The sequence below is a fragment of the Mirounga angustirostris genome, unplaced genomic scaffold (assembly GCF_029215605.1).
Source record: "Mirounga angustirostris isolate CCGP_5_RB_7025 unplaced genomic scaffold, mMirAng1.0.hap1 SCAF_6, whole genome shotgun sequence".
NCBI lineage: Eukaryota > Metazoa > Chordata > Mammalia > Carnivora > Phocidae > Mirounga > Mirounga angustirostris.
Genome location: NW_026991714.1, coordinates 48,138,479 through 48,162,232, shown reverse-complemented (window position 1 = coordinate 48,162,232; position 23,754 = coordinate 48,138,479). Strand labels below are relative to the sequence as shown.

Genomic DNA, 23,754 nt, shown 5'->3' with positions numbered 1-23,754 from the left:
ATGGAAATGAAAATAGTTACCTAACTCTGTATCAATCACTTTTTTAGTAGAAAACAATTTTATTAACTATCTGTAAATGATATTGGAATTGGTTAATTTCATGCTGTTTAATTGGAATATTCTTGTTCTTAATGAAACTTCATGAAGATTTCTCTCTGTTATGTGATTAAGATTTTATTTGTAAACCGAGCATTTCAAAGTACTCTTGAGCCTTTCTACTCTAGTTATCAGAGTTCCCAAGTCTTATTTTTTGTTTTGGGGGGGCCTTAACAACTTGTTTTTGCATACTATTTCTCTTCCAACTTTTATATTCAGTCTCTTTATTAGGGTTTGCCTGAAATGAGAAAAACACAAGTTGCCTCTGGCATGCTGTCCGTACAAGTGATTTCAGTTCTTTCCTTCCAGGAAGAGCATCATATGTTGATTATAGAGTGTATTGTAATCTTTAGATAAAAAACATGGATGAAAAAAATCGTTTCTCAGTTTGCATGCGTTACAAAGTGAATAACCAGGATGGTGTTGTGTTCAGTAATCTGTCCTCATCCCAGCAGGTTACGTTTGAAGACAGTATTTAATGGTGTTACCTTCACATCTCAAAACGATAGATTTCTTTTACGACAAATGTTTTGCTTCGCAGACATTTGCAGCTAAAAAAAATCTGTAGTTGTGCCAAGTTTAAATCTGTGGCTCTGGGAACATTTTGAGAGCAAATTAATGCTTCCCAGCAAAATTCAGACATGGAATAATAAAAAGTAAATAAAGAACTAGGATTTTTAAAATACTGCTTGTAGATAGTGAATTTGAAAATAGTTCTCTGAATGTTAAACATATCACCCTCTGTCCTTATTTTCTACAGAGACATCAAATATGTTGCTGCTAAAGTTGCTAAAATAATGCTTTTTTGCTTTAAATAACATTTATCAACAGTGCTACCTTTGGCTTTTCCCAGGCAAAGAAGTGTTGGTGTTTCTTTGTGTGTGTGTTTATTTCCTCTGTTAAGTATTACATGCCATTTTGGATAAATAGTATCTCAGACCATTTTTATCGTTTATTGGCTTTATCATTTATTTCAGTTGTTGTAGAAATAAAATAATGCTTTTATTACTCAGCTTCTCTCTTTTACTGGTTTTCTTGGATTTAACGAAAAGGATAGAGAGGACGATATAGGTGTTTAGGCCACATTAATTTTAAGTTTACAGCCCACATTGCTTTTAGGTGTCTTCATAGGGACATATAATAAAAATGAGTTATTTATATAAATCCAGATATCATTTTTAAACTGGATTCCAAGAACTGGAATAGAAACAAAAGGATTTTTGAAGTATTATCCAGGTTTTGATAGTACTGGTTATAAATAACTCTAATTATTTTAGCAGATTTGTGAGAGCAAATGTATCTAAAATGTATGGTATATCCTAACACCTGTATTTCTAGAGTCAGTAGTAGAAGAAAACATCTTTTTTTAAATCTGGGCTGCATGCTTAAAAGAAAGAGGAGCAACCACATACTGTCCTTTTGTAGAATTTAGAAAGCTGTATTACAGGAAGAAATTATTACATTGTTCTAGGTATTGATGATTGTGTGAATAAAAGCATATGTAATATATACAATTTATAATGGAATCCAACAGGAACAGATTATACCATTCTCTCGGCCCGGTGACACGAGTGGCACGAAATGGCCATCGAAGCCACGTGAAGGCCAGCAGGTACAATCCCCCTGCATTCAGGGGTCACAGAACTCCCCTCTGGTGTTGGTGATTGGCTAAATGGGTGTGATCTCACAGTATCTCTGTTCTTTCTCAACTAATTCGTTTAAAAATGCCCACAAAAGCTTTCTTGCCAAGATTGAATCTAGAGATAAATTTGAACTTCTCTTTCTGATCCACTGAGCTAATTGCAGAATAATTCCAACTTGGTGGCCTTAGAACTGCACAGGCCTCTGTAATGCTGCTGGTTCTTGGATAAGCATTATTCAAAGGCTGCTGTCACAACATTTACTTTGCTAGTAAGGCTCCATTCAATTTATCTTTGTTAAGAATTTTTCATATAAACTGCAGGACCTGAATGTAGACAAGTCTCAGTAAATAATGTTTGTGCTTTTAAACTCATTTTTGTTCAGTGGTTTATTAGTTAAACCAGGTCTCTTTCTGCACCATATTAGCTGCGGAAGGAAATGAGAATGTTAGATTGATGTGGGGCTGGAGGTTACTGGTAATGGGTAATCAGCCACTTCATAATACAACACATACAGTAGCCAATTTCTGAAGTAAACTTTTTGTCAATTTGGTGTCTAATCTCTTTGTGTATACCCTGAATATAAATAGCAATAGCATGAAAATTTTAGTGGTCTCTAGGTTTTTAAGTCACTTTGAAGACACCTAAATAATCATAAAGGGATAAGCTGGCAAACTTCAGTGTTCTTCCCTGTTGTAGGAATTCTGCAGATCATGTCAGATCCCCAAAGAATGGCAGATAATTTTATTAGTGTGTATGTTTTAATTGACTCGTAGAAGTTATTGTTGTTTTAAATATAGGACCTTAAGTCAGTTGGGGAAAGATATTTAAATGTTTGGTTATCTTGTGGTGGTTTTCTTAAGATACATGAAAAGGAAATCTTGAGTTTGGGAGTTCTTCCTTCCTTGGAGAGCTGTTAGGTTATAATCAAACACTTATGCATTGATAGCATATTTTTAAATGTTATTAAAATTTATTGCAGTACACTAGTTTTTTAAATATGTTGTTATTGCCTATATTACTTCCCTCACCTATTTTAGAATTAAATTAAGCATGGGTTTTCTTTTTCTTTTCTTCCTTTTTTTGAGCTTCTGCTCTTTCTATTTTGAGTTTGTATGCTTAAATACTTTTTAACAAAAAGAATCCTCACCTTTCCTACCAGGACTTAAAGTATCTTAAGGGGAAAAAAGTTTACAGCAGTGATGCAAATGTGTCATGTTAAAAAGAAGGAAAAGTCTTAAATCCTTAATTTAATCTTCACTAAAGTGAATTACTCTATTCTTTCTAAATTATACTTGTTCAAGTATGTAATAAAGTGTGTGTTTTTTAACCATCTGTTGACTTTAATAACTTCCTGATTAAACTTCTATGACAGCTTATAAATTTCAGCTGAGTAAGCCTTTATAATTGTCACTGTCTTCTAATGCTAAATACATGAACAAAGTTTTAAAACTAAGAGTAATTACATTTCATTTAAGTACCTGCTTTGTAACTGCTATACACGAGAGGTCTTACATGTTCTTTTCTTCATTCCATTATTATAGTTCTGCAGAATCAGAAGATTTGGCAGTACATTTATATCCAGGAGCTGTTACTATTCAAGGTGTTCTCAGGAGAAAAACTTTGTTAAAAGAAGGCAAAAAGCCTACAGTAAGATATTATCGTATTATATTTTAACACACCTCTAAAAATAAGCAAACATATAGGACCCTAAAAAATATGAAAACAATGAAATAAAACCAGATGTATGGTACACTTGAAATAATTGAAAATGCACATTTGCCTCACCGTGTTTCTTAATTTAGACTTCAGTTAGATCATACATTGAGGGTGTGTCCATCAAGGTGCTCCTGTACTCCTCTCTGTCCCCTAATGTAGTTCTTACACAAAACCATTTCTCGGAGAACCTTGAAAGTATATGCCATTATGAAATATTCTAGTAATAAGTTTAGGAAAAATAAAGAATTGAGAGTAATAACCCTAAAAAGTGGAATGCAGCCAATTTTGTTTTGTCAGTCCTAAGTTGTTTATTTAAATCTCTGTAATGAAGTTTTGTTTTCCTTCGTGAAACAAAACCCAGATATTAAATGTCCTCCAAACCATTGTTATATTTTTTTAAGTGGTAGAAGTTTAGTAGCACAAAGCCTTTTGTATGTAACATAGAAGTTTCTTGTTCCCCAGCAAGCAGTTTGACTGCTAAAGAAAGAAGACTTTGTTTTTTTCTTTTCTCAAATAATAGTATAATTTATCTAGTTTGGAATAAAAACTTCAGTGTGTATCCAAACTTAACACTTTTGAAGATATGAGAGCTTCTTACAATGTAAAAATGGTTTACAGCTGAGCAGTCTGATTTTGCTGCTTACGTTCCAGTAAGCCACAGTTGAGAAGCCACACGAGGCCAGCTCGTAAAAACTAGGAGTCGCGTGTCAGTTGAGGCATTATGACACTCTTGTGTGTCAGATGCTGGAAACAGAGCAGCAAACAAGGTGAGGCACAGTGCCTGCCTTGTGCAAATGACATTCCAACGAGACAAATAGAAAGTAAGTCCTTGAAATAAGGTAATGGCATGGCAGGTGAGAGGATGAGGAGAGGTGTCAGCACGGCGAGGCATCTGAGCTGCTGTCTGAACAAGGCAGGTGAGCTAGCCATGTGAGGATCTGAGTTCAGGCAGCGAGAAGGCCTTTGGAGCTGAGGTGCAGCAGGTGGAGGAGGTGAAGTCAGAGAGAACGGGTAGGGTTGCTTGGTGATGTATTAGGTGCGGTGTATGAGAGCGCGTGACATGAAGGTGGTACCTGGGTTGGGGGCTGAGCTGGATGAGTGTTGGGAATGTTTACTGAAACAGGGAAAGTTTTTTCAAGAAAGGGCCGGTAAGTCTTAGCTAATTTCACTTTAATGTGCATTTTAGGCATAGAAGTGGAGATGTCAGTTTAGCTCTAAAAAGTACAGGTCAGAAGTTCAGCAGAGAGGTGGTGGCCAGAGTTGGAGATGTGGGTGTCGTTTGTATACAGATGGTATTTGAAGTATGGGACCAGGTGAGACATTATCTGTGAAGAAAGTATAGCTGGGGAAGAAAAGAGGGCCGAGGATAGAACTATGTAGCACATCAAGGTCTGCTATGAGAAGCATAGAGGAAAATGAAGGAACTGTTACCAGAGAAGCGCAGTGGTTAAAGTATTTCAAGAAGGAAGGAGTGGCCAGCTGTGTCGGATGTTGCTAAGAGGTTGACTGTGGTAAGAACAGAGGCTTTGGGATATGTCAGTGATCAGTGACCTTTACATCAGCAGCCTAACTGAAAGTAAGTTGAGAAAATGGGCAAGAGAGAAGTAGAGTCAGGGATTAGAGACACCTTGCAAGAAGTTATGCTGTGAACAGGAGCAGAAAAATTGGATGCTCTCTGATGGGGCAGAGGACGGGGCGGTGGAGGGATTTTCAAAGATGAGAGTGCTGTGAAGCCTCATTTGTGTAATGATGGGAGAGGGAGAGAAATCAAGACAGTGGAGAGAGGAGTAAATGACAAAAGCAGATTTCTTGAGGGAGTGAGAGATAGTAGGAATCTAGAGCAAAAGGAGGGTAGTTTCTCCTTTGATAAAAGCAGCGTTAACTCTTCTGTTGCAGCAGGAAGAAAGGCCAAGTAGGCGGGTCTACAAATAGATGGAATTGGTCAGGGAAGATGAGGAAGTCCTCACCAGATTTCACCTATTTCTCTCTGGGTGGTGTGCAGTGCTATCATAAGGGATGGAGTACTAGGGTTTTTGAAAAGGAATGAAATGGTTATCTCCAGAGAGAAAGAGGATAATGACTTCATGGGGTAAAAATGAAGTACTATTGATTTCTAAAGAGATTGTTGGTTCTAATTTTATCAGTTGGCACAATTGTGTGATTTCTCCAGCAATATTCGGTTATTATAATGTGCCAAGTAATCAGATGGTTAGATTTAAATAGGAGAGAGGGACAGTGAGATTGAAGGATTTGGAAGGGAATGGCCATAGTGCTGGACCATGTGGTATTGGCTAAATACGAAGAAGGGAGAGGAAGGATACAGGATGGGGAGGCAGCGGCAAGGGTAGATAATGTTAAAAAGGGGTATGGGTTTTGATAAAACCAATAGTTATCTGAATGAAAGTAGTAGTAGAGCATATTCAGTGGAAGTGACAGGAATGTGGGAGATAAAGATTTCAGCAGTGATTCAACTCTAAGATTAGACTAAGGTGGCTGGAGTGGAGCTAAAGGTCATCAGCACTAAGAAAGTAAAGAAACTGAGAAGCCGGTGGTAGTATGTTCCTGTGTTTGTCTTTCCAGGTGGCATCGTGGACAAAGTATTGGGCAGCTCTGTGTGGGACACAGCTTTTTTACTATGCTGCCAAATCTCTAAAAGCTACAGAGAGAAAGCATGTAAGTATTCCTCCTCTGAACTGCTAGCAGAGTTTCAGTCCCTCTTCATGGTTGTAAAGAAAGTAGTCCTGATGGAATGCAGCAATTTGGATCATTTCCATATTCTATTCCAGAAGTTCTTAACATCTATTCCTTGTGTGAGTGTTGCGGTAGAATTATTTTTATTTAGTAAGACCATTCCAGGGAAGGTCTTGGAATAACTTCCATATTTAGAGTTTCTTTTTTTGAATGCTGTTTTTCCATCAAAGCTCAAAAATGCTTATTCCCACTCTATTTTGGCATCAAAACCTTCCCAAGTCTGGGTTTCTTGTTCAGAAAGTAGTTGAAAATTACTGCTTTGGAGTCTCAGTTCATAATCTGTAAAATGTGAAAAATTGGGACCATCATCTAAAGTTCTTTGCCACCTCAATCTCAGGAGTGGTTTTTCTCAACAGTGAAGAGGAATAATAGTTACTATGCTTACTCTAGTCCACTTTTTTGTGTTGCATATTGAGAAGAAGCCTCTCAATGCACTTTTCTCCAAATGTAGAATCTTCTATAAATCTCTTTTGCATGCTGTTTTGTTTTTATATGCTAGTGATACAGTCTTTGAAAGGAAGAAATTTTCCATGTTGCATTAATAAAATCCCCTTGAGAAGAATTTTATTTCTAAGTCATGGTATTTTGCCGTGAAATTAAGTAGTTTACCATACCAAGGAAAGGTAATCCACTAAAAAAATTGAGTCCTTTTACTATGTATAAATTATCCAGTGACATTGCATAATTCAGAGAAGCTCTTCTTTATTCTTATAGAAGAGTATGTTATTGGTTTAAATGAATGTTGTAAGTGCCATAAAATAGTATCAACCTTCGTTCCTTGCCTACACCTGTCATTGTCCTGAATTTCACATTAATCATTGCCTTGCTCTACTCTAATTTAGAGTTTACCATATATGTTTCCTTAAACAACACATTGCTTCATTTTTGAACCGTACCTGAATGGAATCATATAAATTCTCAAATTCTGGCTTTTTTTTTTTAAGGGCGGGGGAGGGGCAGAGGAAGAGGGAGAATCAGGGCCTGACCTGGGGCTCAATCCCACAACCCTGAAATCATGATCTGAGCTGAAATGAAGAGTCAGACACTTAACCAGCTGAGCCCTCAGGCACCCCTGAAGTTCTGGCTTTTTTGCCCACGGTTATTTTACAATTGTTTAGATAAAGTCCTCACATTGAGGTAAAGGACTGTTTTTTGTATTCTGGTCAAAGTGACTAATACTCACACACCCAACAGAGTTACACAGACTAGTTCCACCCAAACATTTTGCAGAGTAATTGCCTCTGATTAATACTGCTATCCTCAAAGGGAGGAAAAAAGATTGCTATAGCTAAATTAAATCCTTTGTCTTCAGATACAGTTAACTTTTCACATAGCCACTTTGAGATGCTTGGCTCAGTTTCACTTAGTTGATGATTATAAAGGAGTAGCTATTCAAAATTAAATGTTTTTTATTTTTTCCTAAACTTTAGTTAGAAAGAAGCCAGATGAAACTAGAGCATACTGGGTTGTAAGGAAATCAAATTGAGTGCCAAGGAAATGAACTATATTCCTAATCTTCTTAAATTAAAACTGTTCGGGTTAAAGAAGGAATTACAAGAACAACATAGAGGGTAGAGAGGCAGGCTCGTGTTAATATTATAGAATCAGTTTTGAGATGTGGCACAGAACTAAAAGCAGTGAAAGGAAAACTTTTTTAAATCATTTTCAAACAAAATTATATTATTAGAAGAAAATAATGGCTATATATAAGCAACAGATAAAGGATTAAAATGTATTCTATAAACAGAGCACCACCTATGTAGTGTTCTTGCCAAAAGTTTAACCTGAATCTAATCATGAAGAAAAAATCAAATCCAGATTGTGGGACGTTCTACAAGACAACTGGCTTGGATTCTTAAGACCAAAAATTGGTAGATGGGGCTGGGCGGGGGGTGGGGGCAGACAGGAGGACTGTTATAGATTAAAAGAGACTGAAGAATCTGAGAGGTAAATGCAATATGTGTACTTCAGTTGAATCCTGGAGGTAATTTCTTTTTTTTTTTTTTTTTTTTAACCACAAAGGTCATAATTGGGACAATTGAAAAAATTTTAATATGGGTTTTATAAAAAATGATGTATCTGTTAAATTTCTTAGATACTTATATTGTGGTTATATAGAAATATATTCTTAGGCTATACGTGCTGAAATATTTAGGACTCCGTTTTATGATGTCTGCATTTCAAAAAGATCAAGCAAATGCATAAAATGTAGATTCGTGGGTAACCACTGTGGCATTCTTTCAACTTTGTAGTTTCAACCTTTCAAAATTGAAAGCTGGAGGGAAAAAAAATTACTAATGAAAATATACCTGTTCATTTAGGTCTATAAATGCAGAAGGAAGAAATCTGGAAGCCTACAAACCTATAAGTTTTATTACTCTCCATACATTTTTTTTGCCTGTGAGGAACAGAATAGGCTTGGCAGGGTAGAATAACTGGGGAGAGCGAAGGGGGACTCCTATTATGTCTATATTTTTAGACTTTTTTAAGATTGTATTTATTTATTTGAGAGGGAGAACACAAGCGGAGTGAAGGTGGGGAGGGGCAGTGGGAGAGGGAGAAGCAGACTCCCCGCTGAGCAGGGAGCCAGACATGGGGCTCAATCCTGACCTGAGCCAAAGGCAGACACTTAACCTACTGAGCCACCCAGGAGCCCCTTTTTGGATGTTTTAAAATGAAAACATTCACTGTAAAAATGTTTTTTAGTGGAAGTTTATTCATTGTAAAAAAAAATTTTGGAGGTATGTTTGAACCCATCGCTGTATGGTAAAGAGTGAATAAATACTATTCAATTAGTTAAATTTTTAAAGACCAAGACTGTGCTTGAAAAGAAATCTGTAACAAAACTAACAACTTTCCACAGCTCAGAATAAAACAGGACATTAGAAAAAGGGAAAGAGGAGATAAATAGAAGATGAAATATAATTGGCTAGTAAACATGAAAAGATGATCAACCTTATTAGGTATCAAAAATGCAGGCTAAAGAAGATGCCCCTTTTTGCTATTAGGCAAAAATTTTGAAGATTGTTAGTAGAGCATTGTCCATGGTGTAGGGAAACATAGACTATTATCCATGATTTGCAGAAATTTAAATTGGTATTGTTTTTGTGGTGGGCAGTCCTAGTCCGTATTTAACCTAATAATAACCAGTGATTCCTTATCTGAGAATCTGTCCTGTGGAAGTCCTTGAACAAGTGCACGAATATTCCTGTAGTGTTTATAATAGAAATCTATAAAGACTCAAAATACTTACCAATAAGGAAGTACTGATAAGTGAAAACTGTAAGAGTACAAATACGCCCCCATTAGTACAGTGAACCCTTGAACAACTAGGTTAGAGGTACCTACGCCACCTCCCTCCCACACCTGTGCAGTGGAAAATCTGTGTATAACTTTCAACTCCCCAAAAACTTAACTACCAATAGCCTACTACTGATCAAAAGCTTTACCAATAACATAAACAGTTGGTTGACACATTTTGTATATGTATTGTATGATGTATTATTACAATAAAGTAAGCTAGAAAAAATGTTAAGAAAAGCATAAGAAAAAAAAGACACTGTAATGTATTTATCAAAAAAAATCGGCATTTTAAGTAGACCCGCATAGTTAAAACCCATGTTGTTCAAGGGTCAGCTGTATATGAAAACCAACAGCATCAAAAAAGTCTTTGGTGTAAATGCATAGAGAAAGGTCAGGCATTTGTTTTCTTGATTTTTCTGCGTGGATAACCAATTTTCCTGGCATCATTTATTGAACAGTTCATTCTTCCTTCATCAGTCTGCAGAGTCCACTCTTGTCATACGAATTTGCGTCTCTACACCCAGATGGCTCTCTTGACTGTCATCACCCTGTCTGTTTGTTCCTGTCCTGTAGCCCATGGTCTCAATTACTGTAGCTCTATGAGTCTTGATGTGTATTAGGGCAGGTCCTGACTAACTCTTCCCAGGAGTGTATTGCCTGTTTCTGCTCCTTTGCTCTTGTATATAAATTTTAGAATCAGCTTCTCAAGTTCCGTAAAATCCTACTGAAATTTTTGTTGAAATGACACTGAATCTATGTAAATCAATTTAGAGAGAATTGACATCTTTACAAATCAAACCTTCTTCTTCATCTCATGGCATTTCTTCATTGTTTTATGTCTTGGATGCCTTTTATGGGTTCTACTTCCGTATATTTTTTGTCGCATGTATCGCTAGATACCCCTCTTATAAATGACTTTTATAGTTCTTGTGTATAGAATTACAGTTGATTTTCATACTGATCTTTTCCAAGTGTCTTTGCTCATCATTCTTACTAATTTGGTAGATGTGAGTGGATTTTCTTTGTCCATGAGTAATGGCAGTTTTATTTCTTCCTTACTCTTCCTTACTCTTATACCTTTTATTTCCTTTTTGTTACCCTATTAAGCTGTCTTGAAGACTGTCTCTTCAAATTCTGTGTTGAATGGAAGTAGCAATGATAGGCATCCTTGTCTTGATACTGATTTTGAAATGTTTTTAGCATTTTACCCTTGAGTGTGTGTGGTAGGGTTTTGATTTTGGGCTGTCTTTTTTTTTTTTGTCATCTTTCCTGCGTTATTTTGGTTTGGTTTTTGTGTAGGTTTTGTTTGTTTGCTTGGTGGTTACTCTTTATTGAATTAGGAAGTTCCCTTCTATTCCTAGTCTGTCACAAATATACATTATATTTCAGCAAAAGCTTGTTGGGTAAACTGAGTTGAATGTATTTTTTTCTTTCTTAATCTGTTAATATGGTGATTTAGTTTAATAATTTTTCTGAAGTTAAAAAAATAATTTTTGAACTTGATTGAACTAATCTTGCTTTCTTGAAATAAACCCAACTTAGTTGCATTGGTTGATTTCTAACATTAAACCAACCTCACATTCCTCGGATAAATCCAGATTGGTCATCTCATATCAACTTTTTTTTTTTAAGATTTATTTATTTTAGAGAGCAAGAGAGAGCATGAGCAGGAGGGGCAGAGGGAGAGAGAGAATCTCGGGCAGACTCCATGCTGAGCGTGGAGCCCAACGTGGGGCTCTGTCTCACGACCATGAGATCACGACCTGAGCAGAAACCAAGAGTCAGACACTCGACCAACTGCACTACCCAGACACCCCTATCAGCTTTTTTATACACCAGTATTTTATTTAACATTTTTCCATTTATGGTCACGAATGAAATTAACCTAATTTTCTGTTCTTTTCTAACAGCCCTTTTTTTCATTACATTTATTTCAAGTTTAACTTAAAAAAAAAGAATAGAAAAGTAACAAGCATACTAAGAATACCTTTTTTTGAGAAATACAAGTAAGAATATATTATTAAGAATTGTCTGGGTCACCAGGGTGACTCAGTCGGTTGAGCATCCAGCTCTTGATCTCAGCTCACTCATGATCTCAGGGTCATGAGTTCAAGCCCCGTGTTGGGCTCCATGCTGGGCATGGAGCCTAATTAAAAAAAAAAAAAAAAATAGCACTGCTGGTTTAGTAAATCATCAGGTTTCAGGTAATACCCCTATTACATTGTATACTTCACTTACGCTGTGTTATATGTTAATTATATCTCAGTAAAGCTGGGTAAAAAAAGATAACACCTCTATTAAAATGTAGGTGTGTTTCCTAATAAGGGAGGGGTTCGGGGGAGTGTAGTAAGGAACAGAAAAAACCCACAGAGATGAATTTATCAGATCCAACGACAGATCATGCTTTTTTGGGAATCAAGACTTTGGACAGGTTTTGATGAAGAGTTGAAGCTAGGAAGGATCTGAAGAGTAGGAGACTGTCTAAAGAGGGCATGCCTAAATAGAATTTAGTAGTAAGTAAAAGGCTGTGAGCAGACTCAACCAACATGAAGTCACAAATATTATCTCTCACGGGAGAAACTGAAAATATGCTTATCCTTAATTTTTGCTTAGGATGAGCCATAAATTTTGTGTTTCCATTAATGATCTTTTTATCTCTCAGTTCAAATCAACATCAAATAAGAACGTATCTGTGGTAGGATGGATGGTGATGATGGCTGATGACCCAGAACACCCAGATCTCTTCTTGCTGACTGACTCTGAGAAAGGTGAATCATTAGCATATCTAGGGTTTAAGCTATTGCGAGGACATAACGTTCAGTTGGTCCAAACATAGTTTAACTAGAATACTTGACCAGGAACATGTTTTTGTAGTTTTGTCTCTTGGGAAATAATTCTCTCTCATAATGTAGAGTAATGATATCAATATTTCTGGTATCAATATCTGTTATAAGCATATTTTCTTTGCTGCATGGGCATAAGCTTGAAATTAAAAGCCCAGGTAATCCTTAAGGAGCTAAGAACCAGGCAGAGAGGGAAGGAAGGAGGGCACTGGAGAATCAGTTACTTTAAAGCCTCAGACATCTGCTATATATGTAGTACCCCTTCGTCTATACCCTCAAATAAATTGTTATGCTTAAGTTCTGAATGTGGCAGAGGTTTTCCTCTAAATGATTTTTAGTCCATTATTTTTAATGAGGTTAATATGTTATTTAACTCCTATCGCTTTCCAAATAAGTATAATTCATAATGAATACTTTGCTTACAATATTGAGAGAGGCTTATGAAGGAAATGATTGACTCTTGACCAGTGGAGTTTTTTAAGTGGATCAGAGAAGTTGGAGGGTGGGCGTGTAGAATCAGACCCTGTGCATCTCTAGCGGAGGCCGCAGGTGGCCGTCAGAACGCAGCCTGACGTGATTGCTGCTCTTCCTGCATGTTGATAAGCACCTCAGAGGGAGCCAGACGGGAAATTCTTTCCTCTCTGCCCAGAATCTGCCACTGCAGCAACTCACCACCGAAATTCTGTTTATTGACTGTACAGTTACATTTTCACCTCTATTCAGAATGTATTTTATAGCAACAGATATTCCGCTTTTAGGATATTACAGCATTTTAAGTGAAAACTTAAGCAAATATATTGGATACGGAAAAAAAATAATAGTAGGAAAATGTCTCATTTTGAGATGAACTAGATTGACTTACAGAGTAAGAACTCCCTGCTCAGCATTCTGAATTAGGAGTCCCTGTCCCAACCCCAAATCCCAAAGGCATTATTCATAAAATTACATTTTAAGGAGATCATTTTCACTGGGCTTAGTTAACATTTTATTTTCTTTCAGTTTCCCTAGTGTAGCTTGATGGGACTCTTTCCAAGTAACCAAGGTTTTTGTAACATTTGTACAAATGGTCTTTTGGAGGGGGAGGAGAAAGTAGACAAATGGCAGCTATGGCCAGCTTAATTGTAGATACGCCTTCAATTCAGATTGCTCTAATGTCCACATCTGAGTTCAGCAAGTAAAACAGTATTATTTAACATGAAACATTGGTGACGAAACTGTTGCTTCTGAAAGTAAAAAAGTTCTCTGAGTGTTCCAGTCTCAAAGGAAAGCTCTGTCATGCCTAAAGAAAGGTCAGACTCTTGGGCCGTTGAATGCAGTTATAAAGGAGAGAGTAGAATTCGATACAAATTGGGAAATAAAAACTTAGGTCAATGAAAAAAGGGAATAAAGCTCAACTTAGGGCAGCCTTCAGTACATGAATCCTTTGTTTTTTCAGTTTATCACCTTAATACATACAACCATATAAGATTTATCTATTATGTGTCAATCTTGAATTAGTCAACATAAGTTCTAAATATACACAACACGGATGAGTTTCTAATTTTCTAAAAGAGGAATCAGTGAGTCTTTAGATTTTCCCAGAAATCCCTCAGTAGACCCAGAAATCCGTGATAATTTCAGCAAACGTAACTAACACCTAAAAGCATGGTTGATATTGATCCTTAATCATATTACATACCTAATGTTTCAATGTTAAACGTGTTAAAGCATTTTGCCTGTAAAAACTTAATATTAACATATTCTGTACTCAGTCCCACATACAAATCTAGGGGAGCCAAACGATTCTTTTATTTAGGTATACTTTCCTCTAAAGAATATTTAAGGAGACAAGAATACTTCTCTTCCAATTCATAAGCAGCAAAACGGTGACTTTCTGAATAAATGATACCATGTGAGCATAGCATTGAGAACTCTTCTTTTTATTTGTATTAGAAAATCAGGTGCTAGAGACAGAGAATTCTGAAACTCAGAATTCTAGTCATGTTTCATTTTGCTCTTTGATATATGACTGAATTATTATATGTCAGAGTCCTTAAAATTTTATCATTTTCCCCTTGTTTTTAATAACTTTAGGAAACTCATACAAGTTTCAAGCTGGCAACAGAATGAACGCGATGCTGTGGTTCAAGCATTTGAGCGCAGCTTGCCAAAGCAACAAGCAGCAGGTGAGCAGTGTCTCTCGGTCCTCAGGATGGTCCGTCGCTTGGGACTGTATTTAAAAGAGTTCCAAGGGAAGTAAACAGACTAATTTTATGAATGAAGAAGGAAAATTATACTGTTTTTATTCTTTTTCTTACAGCGGTCGGCAAGTATGAAGTCCACATTTTAGTGAGGAGATAGTCAATAAAATAATGAACAAATAAAATTTCAAATGCTGAAAACTATATACAGAACTATATATACATACATATATATGGAAAACAAAATAGAATTATGTGATACAGAGTGATGAGAGTAGACACAACTTTAAATAAATAAGAGTGGGCAGCAGAGATCTCCCCAAAGACATTGACGTGAGTGACAAGAAGGAACAGCCATGTGCAGATTAAGGTCTGCTGGAGGGCACAGCAAGTTCAAAGGTCCTGAAGCTGGAAGGAGCTTAAGGTGTTCAAAAGAGGCAAATGTTGCCCATGTCGGTAGAAAATAGTGAGAGGCAAAGAAATAGAGCTCCAGGGGCGTAAAACTTAGATGGCACTTTAATAAACATTATTCTGATTCATCGTTATTCTGTTAATAACCTGAGTAGGTTCCTGTGGTTGCAGCAAAACCCAGAGCCATTTGGATCTGTTTGTTTTTATTTCACTGAAACAAAGATGGTCTAATTCAAAGGCTTTCAGCTGCAGAGGAGAAATGAAGCCATGGTGTTGTTTTCCCCAAACCCTGTGGCAGATCTAAAGTTGAGCCACGGATTGGTAGAACAGACGTAAAATAAACATAACTGCAGTTATGGAAATATGTGTAGACTTTTTGTAGGCCAGTTTTTAGTTGAATATATTTGAAGACCATTGATTTCAGGTACTAAAATTCAGAAGTGTACAGTTAAGTGTTATCCGTAGCTAATTGTGAATAATACAATACACCATATAAGTTTATATCACTTATTAAAAGTATTTTTCACCCTGTGCTGTCAGGACCAGAGTTTTACCCCTTTTTGATAAAGGAAGAAACTAGTTTCAGAAATGCTAAATGACCTACACAGGGTCAAACAAGCAAATGTCTTTATCTTTAGGTCCATTCTTTTTAAATATTGTTAGAATAGGCTTTGTTGGGCGCCTGGGTGGCTCAGATGGTTGAGCGTCTGCCTTCGGCTCGGGTCATGATCTCAGGGTCCTGGGATCGAGTCCCGCATCGGGCTCCCTGCTCCTTGGGAGCCTGCTTCTCCCTCTGCCTCTCTCTCTCTCTGTCTCTAATGAATAAATAAATAAAATCTTTAAAAAAAAAAAAAAAAGAATAGGCTTTGTTCTCTTAGAATTTTTATTTCAAATATATATATGAAAGACTGATAGCAGTATTTGGTATCATTTTTAGCACCCTCCACTAAGGGCATGAAACGCCATAGAACAGACTACTTTCTTGCCTTTGTCAAGTTAGGGCCTGGGACAGAGTGAATAGACTAAGCTTATGTGCAACTCAACTTACATTCTTTAAGTGTGCTTAAAGTATTGTCTTTTTTTATTTTAATCTCAGATTTCAAGATTAATCTAGACAGTGTATACATACCAACATAAAGGTGAACAAGTCAACCAAATGTGTATAAGTGGGTTTTATTTGTTTGTTTCTTTCTGTACTGGGAGAATCAGAGTAGTAGCAAATATATAAATAGAAGCTGTGAAATGTGAAAATTTTTGGTAGAAGCCTCTGATTCACTCAAGTATAATACCTTAAATCATATTCAAGGAACTTAGGAGGAAATGAACTTATACTTTATTTAAACATGGGTTTCTTATAACCAGACCTGAGAATTTATACTTTAAGCACTTGAGCATTTGTATTGTATTTGATTTATGATTCAATTATGATTGTATTATTAAAGATCTTTTCATTCAGAAGGTGACACATGTAAGAGACTCCCCCTCCCCTTTTTCTTGAATATTCTAGGTTTTCAGAAAAAGATTACTAAAGTGATAGCTGTTAAGCTGTTTTAAAGGACAGAGAAATGACCACTGAAGTGAGAATATCTCTCCCAGCACAACTTCAGAAAACAGTAAGGGTTAAGAGTTTTTTTTTAACATGGTGAAACCCTCTTTAGTCCTTGTCTAGAGGACTCATCAGCTGATTTTCAAAAACAAAGTATACTTATATTTCAAAGAATTCTTGTGGAATTTCTCCTCACTACAATGTGGACTTCATGTCTTATTGTTGATTTCTGTAAGGAATCAAATTAAACTCGAACCAGTCTATAAGCCTCAAACTATTATATAACCTGTTGATTTTTCAGTCACCAAGTGTCAGATCAGAATTTATCTAACGATGAGTTTTATTGTTTCATACTTACTTTCATGATGATTTCACAAAGAAATTCTTAGTAATGTTCATTATAAAATTATCCATGCTGGATTTAAAAATGTGCATGTAGGAATTCCTGGTAAAACAGAGACTGAGAAAATAGACGATAAGTATGTTTGTCAGAGTGTCACCCTAACTAGAGCCACACTTCTTTTCTTGTTCATTTGCTCACTCAGCGGACATCTGCTGAGCACCCTGTGTTGGACAAGAAAGATACCGTCTCCGCCCTTTCTCCCATTCCAATTTCAGTTTTCTGGAAAGAGAGTATTAACTGTGATTTTCTCAAAAATGTTCTAGCATATTTTATTCATTATTCATAAATGATTGCAGTACCTTCTGTCAAATTACTTCTTTAAAAAGTATCTGGGCTTAAAATGATGAAGGAAGATAAGAAATAGTACTTTGAAAAGCAGCTTTTAAATACTATCAGTTTTGTACTGCTTTTATTTTTAAGGTTCCTACAAACTTGATGACTTTTGAGTAGAAGCCCAAGAAAGAAACGAGGTGAACTATCACCCCTAAGTGAGAGTGAGGAGGTGACGCGAGCGCCAGCTGTGAGCCAGTTCTGGGCCAGGAGGAGCCCAGAGGCTGCGTCTCAAGCCTTTGGAGTTCTGAACCAAAAACAGCACTAATTTCAGGGAATGAAGTGAGATATTCCCAGAGAACACATTGGAGTCACTACACAAACTGCCATGGACCGCGCTGCTTTTCTCTGAACTGACCTGCGGAAACCACTGCCTTAAACGAACGAAAGGAAAACCAACATGAAGCACCAAATAGTGTTTGTGCATCGTCTGGCGGTGCTGTGCTTGGAATAGATCGTAGCCCATTTGCGTTTCTTTTACCTTTGTACTAATTTTGGAGGGGGAAGCTCCTTTCTTTAGACCCACTTAAAAAGGAAAACATCTTTCTTAGGAGTTATGTGAGGGGCTGGTGTAGAAAGGAGGTGTGAAGATGCCCCGCCTGCCCCGGGGGGCTTCTCCGCTCCCGGTCATCTGCAGCCTCCCCGGCTCTCCCACGGCAAAAGAGTTTCGGGATTAGACATGTTCATAATGTGAGTTGTTGGGGTTCGTTTGGGATTGGGGGCGGGGGTTGTTTCGAATGAGGGGAGATTTTTCTTAAACACTAGACTTCGGAAATTGAGTTCTGGGTGGGGAGCATCATTTCTTGCAGGAGGCATGAAGGCTGAGCGCTCCTATTCCAGACACTCTTTTCAAGTGGGCTCCAGAAAGCATGGTTGTTTTTAACTGGGTTTAAAATTTAGCCTTCTATATGAATTCATTGTTGGACCCACAGATCTGCTTAGGAAAGAACCGTAATCCCAACCTAAACTTTTCTGAGATTTTACAGTAATTACATTTTTTTTCAAGTGAATTGAATTATCCCTTCTACCAGTCTCTGGTGACTTTTGTCGTCAAGATGATATACTGATACTTCATCAGGATATTTTCTCTTACAGTGTTTCATGTACACAATGCCAGTTATTTTTTTTATTACTCATTTTCGTTATTTTTGTTAAGTATGAGAGTCAGGATTACATTTGTTTAAAAGAGCTTCCGCATATGTATGTGTGTATGTATTTTATTATAAGTCACAGAAAATAATTTTAAAAGGGAAAAGGGTGAAAGATTGAGATTCTGGGAATCTTAAGTATCAAAACTTCCCTTCTTATGTAACCTTCCTTTATTACAAAACACTTTTCTGAAAACATACTGTAGGTCCTGGCCATGAAACCATATTCTGTCAGTGGTAGACCAAGCTGTTTTGGGAGAGCTCTTCCATGCAACAGTGCGTTTAATTTCCAGAATAAATGTTGAATTGCAAGAAGAAGAAGAAAAAAAAAAAAGGTTTAAAGGTGAGCTGCCTTAGAGTTTTAACAAAAAATGGCACTTGAACAAAGGCTGTGTGTTAGATGTTAGAAACTCATGGGGCATCCTATATTTTAGCAGCGGCCCAGAGGAAGAAACTCTTTTTGACTGATCTCTTCCAATAAACTTGTAATACTTCGGGCCTCACATAAAATTTCTTACATTTGCATTCTTAGAGAATTTCATACTTTTTTTTTAATCATCTTGAAGCCTTGAAACTTAAATAGAAAATATTGCTCACAGAATCATTAGCTAAAAGTCTATCCAAAGGAAAATAGAAGAGCTTTTGGAAAGGATGTTAAGAGTTCAGGTATTTTTCTCATATAGCACAGTTAGAAATACCATTATTTCTGGTTTTGTGGAAAGTGACATGGGCTGGAGAGGGCAAAATGCTGCCTGTGCTGAGTGATTTTTCAATTAATGATCTCCCAAGCTTAACCCACGTTGGGTACATAGACACCACCTGCGTCGCCAGCAGTATTACTATATAGACCTTGCACATCTTTCTTTTGTTTTACATCTTCTAAAATTCCTTAATTTGTGTATTTCTCTTCAGAAATAAGTGTTTTTAACAGTGTATATGCTTTTTAAAAAATTCTGTGGATGAGAACCCTGTGGATTTTTTATTACTGTTTGTCATAAATAAGCTAAAGTAGATACATTGTACCATATTTGAGGAGATTCGCAACTGGAAGTCAGAGCCTGACGTCACAGTTTTGCCAAAGAGAGAGCTGAACTGGAAGATGTGTTTGATACTTCAGCTCTAACATTACGGGATACGTGTACAGGGAAAGAATAGTGTTCAAATTTGGTGAATAGTCCCTATGTAGAACTGTGGCCTCTGACTGAGTGAAACTCTTAACACAACTGTACAGTAGAAGTAGACATTGTTCTCTCTTCAAATCTGTCTATTCAAAAGATTAGACGTTGCTTTTGAAGATGATTTTAGCATTTGAAACAAATGGAAACCAGTGAGAGAAGTGAATTGAAATTGCATAGGTGAATTATTTGATCTATAATTCACCAAATGATGTAATAATTCAAGCAAAGAAAATAGGTCACCAAAATATATTAAATATTTAGGTAGTTTATTAGTAGGAAGATGAAATTTTTTCCTCTTATTAAGCTTATGCTTAATAAATTAGTAAATTAGTGACTCAAAAGCTTGAAATTTCTATCAATATTAAGCTCATTTGTTTCTCTCCTAGCCAAGAACAACTCATTAGCAATGCCATTATAATTTAAATTTAAGCTAGTTTGTGAGAAGCATAAATATGGGCATTTATACGGCCTGGTGTAGTAGTATGTAATACTAGCCAAAATACGGTTTGAGACACATCTCATTTATTTCAGTTTATTTGAACCTGGATGCTTATTTTTCATACAGAAGTAACATCAGTTTTAAAAATACACCTATAAAAAGAACTGCATAATAATAACCTTCAGAGCACTAGTTTTGGTTTCATGCCCCCTCTGTGTTTGGCCTTTGCTTTATTTTTTTCAAAGATACTGTTTTTACTGTAATCTCCAGACTATAAGAATTGAAAGAGAACTGATCAAACACACCTTTCTGTAGCGTTTTCTTCACTATGTAAATATTATTTGTATAAACATTACAAAAAGGGATCCAAATGATTTGATTTTTTTTTTTTCCTCCCTGGGCATGTGCTTCAAGGACAACTTGTTTTCCTTTGTAGAAAATGGCAATGTCAAGAGTTAGGGGATTCATCGCTCCCAGGTTTTTGCAAGTGGCTTTATTGCCCGTCTAGAAATGCCTTCCAGAAGAGCCCAAGGAGCACGGTGCTTACAGAGGGGCAAGGGGTCGCAGTCTGTGGTGTACGTACTCCACGGATTAGCTGAACCTGGGGGCCCTGGGATTACTAGAATATACCTGGCCACGTGCGCTCGGAAGTCTTCTGAGCTTAAACCCGTAAGCTAGCTATACACCGTTCCAACTGAAAGCAAAACTATAAGGCATTCATTGGAAATCCATAATAATAGTAGACTTCATCCATTAACTTTTTAAAAGAATATATCCACTGCTGATTTCTTTCTTGTTTTCTGAGGCACATTCCTTTCCACCCAGTCTTTAAACCACCATATTACCTTCTTGTGCCAACAAGGAGGAGCAGTGTTGCTTCCAAGAGATAATCTTTAATAAAAGAAATCCTCTGCTTCAGAGGCTTTTGAAATCCTTGGATCCCTTTTTGAAAGCGAAGATGAGCTCGCCCGGGGCCCCAGTGGAACCATGGTGCTGCTGTTGCACAAGCAGACAGTACAGAGCACGTGGTGAGGTTTGCCTGGTCTTTTCAGTGACCTTCTAGGGCTTGCTTTCATTTTCTCTCCCCTTTTGTACTACTTTTTTCAAACATAGTAAATGTATGATTTTACAGCTAGAGTGGTATTCTGTTTTTTTCTAAGCTTTGAGATACACTGTTACTTAATCACATTGATGAGCATTATTTTCACGTGAAGTCAACCTTTTCAAAATGATCTAAGTAAGTCCTTTTTGGTCCTGCTCCCCTAAAAATGGCTTGTAACTAAAGTGACTATTTTTTTTTTCCCATTTAGAGGATTCTGATGAAAGATCTGTGCATGCAAACTCTTACAGTTATTGAAAGGAATTTCACTACACCAGTATCTCAAGTTGTAGTGTGGGGAAAATTTGGTCAGTGCCTTAACAATTTGAAGACCAATTTTAGGGCATTGAGTATGATGATAATCATTTGCCCTCTTACTCCTCTTATGTCAGGAGTGTGTGCTATCCTTCTCTCCACCAGCTTACTCTTTCTTACTCTTTGTCCCAGCAAGTGTAAGAGAGCACAGAGTCTACAGATAGCCTCCAGGTCATTGTTACAGCCCTCCCAGGTCATGAGTCTTTTCAGACAAGCTCCCTCCCTGCTCCTCTCCTGCCGGGGTAGGAGATTAAAAATAAACCCACCCAAATCAACCTTTAGATGAGCATTTTTAAAAACAGTTTTGAAGAGCGTCCATCCAGCTGAGTTTGTTTTTATGTTGTGTTGTTGATGATGATGTTTTGAGCATCGATTTAATTATAAGGCCTTTCAGAAAATCCCTAAAAGAATACATTACAGCCAGAAAGATTTGTTGGGGTCTTATTAAAGCTGCTGAAATCTTGTAATGAGACTTGACCAAAAATGAGATTTTAGATTGGTTCATTCTTATATTTAAGACTCAGAACAAACAGGCAGTCACTTAACCTACCAGATACTGTTTCCTTGGAAATATTATGGAAGGAAAGTGAAAACAACTCCAATATATAAATTTTGAGGGAAGCTAAGAGACTACACTAGCTTTCTTAGTCAAAACAAAACTTGGAAACATTTTGCTTCTCTGAGACCCTTGCAAGATCTGAAACTACTGTTCAACTGAGTCAAGATGCTATTTTCACATTTTTTAAGGGCCAGTATGTTCCAGAATAGGGAAGTAGACTTAGTCTTTAAAGCCAAATGAAGGGTTGACTGATCCTTGAGGGTTATTAGCAGAATTTAAATATTCCTTCTAGTCATTTGGCCTGCAAAATGGTGATGGAATTAAAGGAATGGAATGCATAGAGTGCTTTGAAAGGATTGAACTTTTTTTTTTAATAGACCAGCTGAAAATTTCATAAGTATTACCTGTGCTTTTTAGATACCAGGTAACAAGTATTCAGTTTCCCCTAAAGATAACATCACCTATTAGGACTATTCACAAATATAGTCCAATAACTATTGACTTACCAGGTCTGACACAGTAGCTGATTTATTATGTCACCAGACTCTCAAAGAGCTTCTATATCTTAATCACTGACAAATTTACTGTTTTACAGCCCACTGAAGTGTGTATGTGTGGGGAGGGGATGGGAACTCGTTCACAAGGTAATCTAAAGGAGATAAACATCTGTGGGGGTAAATATCCAATGATGATAATATGCAGGAAAACACAAGCCATTTTTCTTCTTCTTTATCCCAGTTAACTTGAGGTACTCTAATGATGAAGCACTCAGTTGCACTATGACCTCCCTGAGTGATGTGCAGCTTGGTTCCTCTCTCACTTATTATTTCTGTGTAATATGCAAATGTGAGTGTGAGATCTTCAGTGTGTTTGCATAAGCTAACTTAAAATGAATTTAAGTACAGTTTTCTGAAATATTTCTATTGAAATAAATTACTTAACAATACAGATTGCGTGGGGATGATTTGTTGCCATATTTACGTTTTAACATTAACTTTTAAATAAGTGCTCTAACTTGATCTTTTTCTCATTCTAAACTAGTGGACAAGGTTTTTGTTGGCACAGGAAGCTTCTTTCTGGGTACACTTCAGTTCCTCTTCCCTGTCCTGTATCGAGGATGTGCTCTGGCATGGTGACTGATGGGGTCTGGAGGAATAGGGGTCATGGGCCCAGTATTTCCAACTTCATCTCCCCACTCCCAAGTATATGGTGTGATAAGAGCAGTCCCCAAAGAGGCCTTCTTTGCTAATAGGTACTGTATTTCGTAGATTCTAAGACATGACATTAAATTGTAAGAAGTACAGAAATAGCTGTGTTGAGTCTCCTCCTCTAAGTCGTTGGCTGAGGTGTTGGTTATGCCCTAAGAATTCCACATGAGCTTGCCTCTAAGAACTGGTTTTCAACAGTTTTCTCACCTCTCTAACGGCCTTTGAAAATTTTCAGTGTCCCTATATTGGAACCAAAAGAGAGTGACAATTCTCCGATGGGGTCAACCTGTCTTTACTTCACACAACGCCACCTTTGTCTGGCGGGAGCTTTCCATAGGTGCATGCTCAGTTTCTGGGTTCCCTTTTCTCTTTCATCAGTAGTTTGTCTTTGAGCCAGGACAAGCATATTTGCACTTCAAAGATACCGTATTTTTTACAAACCAAAGGTTTGTGGCAACCCTGCTTCGCACACGTCCGTCGGCGCCATTTTTGCAACAGTACTTGCTCACTTTGTGTGTGTGTCACATTTTGGTAATTCAGTATTTCAGATTTTTTCATTATTACTGTGTTTGTTGTAGTGATACGT

General features: G+C 37.0%; 1 protein-coding gene across 3 annotated transcripts in view; it reads left to right on the top strand.

Moving 5' to 3' along the window:
* The window catches only part of RALGPS2 (Ral GEF with PH domain and SH3 binding motif 2), a 156,497-nt gene extending 133,591 nt beyond the window's left edge, over positions 1 to 22,906 (top strand). The window contains exons 15-20 of one of the 3 annotated variants that reach the window (XM_064594263.1): positions 1,631 to 1,708; positions 3,281 to 3,386; positions 6,036 to 6,128; positions 12,172 to 12,277; positions 14,426 to 14,517; positions 17,313 to 22,906. In XM_064594263.1, coding sequence (XP_064450333.1) covers positions 1,631 to 1,708; positions 3,281 to 3,386; positions 6,036 to 6,128; positions 12,172 to 12,277; positions 14,426 to 14,517; positions 17,313 to 17,342 — 505 coding nt within the window. In that variant the 3' untranslated portion in view covers positions 17,343 to 22,906. Of the gene's footprint in view, positions 1 to 1,630; positions 1,709 to 3,280; positions 3,387 to 6,035; positions 6,129 to 12,171; positions 12,278 to 14,425; positions 14,518 to 16,450; positions 16,581 to 17,312 lie in introns of those variants that run through there. The other 2 variants (XM_064594264.1, XM_064594265.1) reach the window with 2 other exon arrangements.
* Positions 22,907 to 23,754: the final 848 nt, after the last annotated feature.